This window comes from Pan paniscus, chromosome 1, assembly GCF_029289425.2.
Source record: "Pan paniscus chromosome 1, NHGRI_mPanPan1-v2.0_pri, whole genome shotgun sequence".
In the NCBI taxonomy this organism is placed as follows: Eukaryota; Metazoa; Chordata; class Mammalia; order Primates; family Hominidae; genus Pan; species Pan paniscus.
The window spans coordinates 214579548-214584459 of NC_073249.2; the positions used below are offsets into that span (position 1 = coordinate 214579548).

General features: G+C 48.9%; 1 protein-coding gene across 1 annotated transcript; it reads right to left on the minus strand.

Moving 5' to 3' along the window:
- Nucleotides 1-431: 431 nt before the first annotated feature.
- LOC117978312 (PRAME family member 15-like) lies at nucleotides 432-4341 on the minus strand. The gene is made up of 3 exons (XM_055098148.2): nucleotides 3990-4341; nucleotides 2744-3325; nucleotides 432-993 (listed from the first exon to the last, which is right to left on the minus strand). The coding sequence occupies exons 1-3, from the start codon at nucleotides 4280-4282 to the stop codon at nucleotides 432-434; spliced, it is 1437 nt and encodes a 478-aa protein (XP_054954123.2). The 5' UTR covers nucleotides 4283-4341.
- Between the last annotated feature and the right edge of the window lie 571 nt (nucleotides 4342-4912).

The window sequence follows — 4912 nt, forward strand, 5'->3', positions numbered from 1 at the left end:
GACAACTCAGTCAGTGCCTTTTGTTTTTTCCATCAATAACTGAAGATTCCTGAGGCTTAAACTGGAAAACAGTTTACTTAATAATACAGGGCACCAGACAGATTCTGCTCAGTTTTCCTTTATTTCTGATTGTTTCTTTACAACCATGCATGCAAGAGTAACTCCCTCAAGTATTCTCAAGCCTCCACTCTAGACATTCAGATTCCCATTTTCGACTCTACAGGACACAGGTCCCCAAAGTCCCATCGAATCCATGGCAACATTTCCCGCAAGTCCGGCCCCTGCTTGATCAGCTTTCCTTTCCCACTTTCAGAGCCCATGTGTGAAACGATGGGTTCTGTGCTCCCTATAGGATGTACCTAAGACCTAGGTTTTAGTTTCCAAGTGTCCAGAAGAAAGCGTTTGACATATCCACCAAAATAGGCAGGCATTCAACAGCAGCATTGATCTGCCTCCAGGTCATAAAATGACCTGTCGCCACAGTCAGGGCAGTAGTCAGTACAGAACAAGATCCTCTTGGGGTGCCTTAAGTCCCTCACTCTCTTCATCAGCTCAGCCCTAAGTTGGGCAAATCTGCTCCAGCAGAGAGTACCATCAGCATCATAACTCTCCCGCGGGGCAGGATACAGCTCCAGGCATAACTTTCTGAGTATGATTGTGTGGCTCAGCAGGTTCTCCAGGGTTGCCATGCAGATGGGATTTCCACAGAAGCTGAAGGTGTTGAGCTCAAAGCAGTGGCTCAAGGCAGGCAGGATGGTGTTGACTTGGGAGTCTACGATGCCACAGTCATCTAAATCCAGGTACTCAAGGGTGGCTGCAACATTTTCTAGGAGAATTTGGAGAGGCACAAGACTGTAATTGGTCAGTCTGATGCCATTCAGGTCCAGGGTCTTTAGTTGACTGATGCTCGGGCACTGGGATAGATGCTTCAAGTCTGATTCCAAAAGCGCACAGTTAGTTATTGCGAGGATCTTTAACGAGGTCTTCAGACAGCTGCGGAGAGAGAGCAAGAAGTTAATTCTGGGGAATCATAGGGGTGAGTGGAGGGTGGTGGGGAATGACTTCAAGGTAATGGATGGAGACCATTTTACCCAAGCCCAGGGTCATTCTGATTGTCTGATGGTCAACACTTAGGAAGCAGCGTGATGAGGACCTTTGCCACTGAGGTCAATTCCACTTTAGGCCTGGCGCAGTAACTCACACCTGTAATCCCAGAACTTTGGGAGGCTGAGACAGGTGGATTCCTTGAGATCAGGAGTTTGAGACCAGCCTGCTGATCATGGCAAAACCTCCTCTCCGCCAAAAATCCAAAAATTAGCCAGGTGTTGTGGCAGGCGCCTGCAATTCCAGCTACTTGTGAAGCTGAGGCAGGATAATTGCTTGAACCCAGGAGGTGTAGGTTGCGGTGAGCAGAGATCATGCCACTACACTCCAGCCTGGGTGACAGAGCGAGACTCTGTATTTAAAAAAAAAAAAGAGAGAAAAAGTAATTCCATTTGAGGCTGAGTCATTTCACCGTCATTTATAGGAATGGATCAAGTTCTCAGAATCCCTAAAGCTCCCTTTCCTCATCTGTCAGGCAGAAAACCACATCTCTGGGCTACAGGAGCCCAGTGGAGATTCAGGCATAAAGGACAAACCCAGACAGGATCCTGCAACATCAGCTGGGGTGGGCAGGCTGCAGGCGTCCCTGACACGCCTGTATCATCAGCAAACCATCTATCACTTTCACCATTCTTTGTGCCTGCTCCCTGACCCTCTGTTTCAGAATCATACATTTCCTAGGTAATTAATTTACCTGGAGCTCAAAAGAAACTTTGACAACAGGGAATTAGAGATGGGATCATTCATGTTCACCAAACTGTGGGGCACAAAGCTGATTTTCTGACATGTGCAGGTTTGCTGAGCATTCCCCTCTTCAGTGCCCACTTCACTTCCCTACTTCACATCATCTTCTTAAAAATTATCTTGTTGGCTGGGCATGGTAGCTCTCGCCTATAATCCCAGCACTTTGGGAGTCCAAGGTGGGTGAATCACCTGAAGTCAGGAGTTGGAGAATAACCTGGCCAACATGGTGAAACCCTGTCTCTACTTAAAATATAAAAATTAGCCAGGTGTGGTGGCCCATGCCTGTAATCCCAGGTACTCAGGAAGCTGAGGCAGGAGAATCGCCTGAACCTGGGAGGCAGAAGTTGCTGCGAGCTGAGATGTCACAACTGCACTCTAGCCTGGACCATCAAAGTGAAAATCCATCTCAGAAAAAAAAAGTTATCTTGTTTGTTTTTACTTTTATTTATTCATTTCTGACAGGGGTCTTGGGATGTTACCCAGACTGGTCTTAAACTCCTAGGCTCAAGCTATCCTCTTGCCTCAGACTCCCAAAGTGCTAGGATTACAGGCATGAGCCACCGCCCCTGGCCTATTTTTCATCATCTTAACTTAGACACACGTCCTCAGGAAGAATTCAGAAAGGCACCCTCACTAGATCTGAAACCCCCAGTAGCTAGCTTCCTAGCATGGCAGCCTCTCTATAGCATCTCCCCTAGCTGATCCCTCTGCCTCTATTGGGAGGGTTGCGTGATACCCATTTCAGGACAGGGCCGCCAACAGGACAATGCATAGACATTCTAGTGTCCCCTTCACTGTTTCATCCTCATAGGCTGGCTCACAGTAGAGGCCCACTAGTGTTTAGTGTAACAGGCTCTGCTGTGGTCTGCAGAGAAAGCTCATCACCCTCCCTCACCTGAGCAGCTGGTCCAGGTGGCCTTCGAGGAAAGAAACAGAGTTCATATAAAGCTTTTGGAGGCAGCGCAGCTTGAGGAACTGAGTGGTGAACTGGGTAACAATCTCCTTCTTCTGCTCTGGGGAAACGTAGCGAGAGACATCCATGTGGGAGAGAACGAGCTTCTGAAGATTCCTCATGTGGCCCAGGTATGGGGTAAACTGTGTCAGGATGGGCAGTATCCACTTGCAATTCACTTCCACCTCCTGGATACAGTCTAGGTTCACCATTTTCAGGATGCTTCTGATATTGTGGAAGGGCATTCCCAAAATTTTCAGCTTCTTACAGCACAGGTGTAGTAAATCTTTCCTCTGCTTGACCCATAGAAGGAGGTAGGTGAGGTATTCATCCAGAGTCCTGTTCTTGAGCCAAAGTTCTACGAACACAGTCAAGGGCTGCTGTCCTCTCATCCTTGGACAGTCCTGCACTGTTTTTTTGTTCCTCTTGGCATTGAGGAAGCACCCATGGGCCATAGCTTCAGACCAAACCATCCAGAAGTTCTCACAGACATCCTGTAAATCCAGCACTTGAAGTTTCCATCTCCTGTGGGAAAATAGAGGTGAGACTGAGAACTTCAGAACTCATTTCTGAACTTAAACTCCACATCCTGGATAGCAGCTCCTCCCCTCCCTGCTTGTTGTCCCTCTCTCTGACTTTTCTTCACCCTGTTTTCCCCTTGGATCCTGCCCACTTCCACATTTTTTTTTTTTTTTGAGACCAAGTCTCCCTCTGTCGCCCAGGCTGGAGTGCAGTGGTGTGAGGTCACCTCACTGCAACCTCTGCTTCCCGGGTTCAAATGATTCTCCTGCCTCAACCTCACAAGTAGCTGGGATTACAGGAACCCACCACCATGCCCAGCTAATTTTAGTATTTTTAGTAGAGTTGGGGTTTGCCATGTTGGACAGGCTGGCCTCCAACTCTTGACCTCAGCCTCCCAATGTGATGGGATTACATTGTGAGCCACCGTGCCTGGCCCAGTTCTCACTTTTCATGGTGCCTTTCAGTGCCATTAGAGGAGAGGTTCCTGTTACCTCCATGGACCTTGCATGGTGAGCAGTGCTTTCCCTGAGGAGTTGGTGAATGACCAAGTCCTCTCAGCTTCCTCACCACCACCATCCCCCCTTGGGCCTCCTCACTTCTCATGACCCAGCTGTTCCTTCTGTTGGACACCTGGGACCTCCCCACCAGCCCACCTGGGCCACGTCACCTGGGATGAACCCCTTGGGTAAGCAGTGCATCAAACCCATCCAGCACAGCTTGGAATGCCTCCAGACAAGGCATCTTTATCAGAGGCCTCAGAGGGAGGCGGCGGAAAGGCCAGGCCAGCACCATCAGCTTCAGGGCCTCACAGCGTCTCCTGCTGAAGGCCTCCATGAACAGTGGGGGGAAAAGTTCCATGGGCAGCTCCTCCAGGGTGGAGATGGCCAAGGCTTGGTCCTTCAGCAGGCTCCGCCCCGCAAGCTCCAGGAGTCTGGGTGGAGTCCGGATGCTCATCTTCATGAATCTGCAGGGAAAACTTCCAGAGGACAAACCCAGAGAAAAGGCATCACTCTCAGGACAAGCCCATGCAATCTCATCTTCTCCTATGGCAAAAGTCACTGCTCTGGCAATGGTGAAAGAGCCCTCAGTTTACTCCAATTCTACTCTGTACTCAGTGGCCATTAAGCCAGCATTCTGTTTCTGCTGCATCAGCATGAGCGTCTCCGAAGCAGTGAGGAAGCAGGGCCACCACTAGCCCTTCCTTTCTATCCAGTGTTCCATCCAGTGACTAGTGAGTGTGGAGGAACATGAAAGCGAACCCCTCCTACCATTGGGGGAAATTACTAATTACTCAAGGTTCTAAAACAATGGGAATGGGAGTGTCACAAGCCTACATGCCCACATTTTCAGTTCCTACAAATAAGCTTGTTGGGGACATTCATGGAGCATCCCTAGAATTGGTTCTATTTGTTTTCTTTTCATTATTTAAGCTTGCTTTCTCTTTCTCTCTCTTTCTTCTTTCCTTCTTTCCCTCTCTCCCTTCCTTCTTCTTTCTTTCCCACTCTCTCTCCCTTCTTTCTTTCTTGTCTTCTTTCCCTGCCTCCCTTCTCTCATTCTCTCTCTTTCTCTCTCTCCCTCTCTCACTCTCTT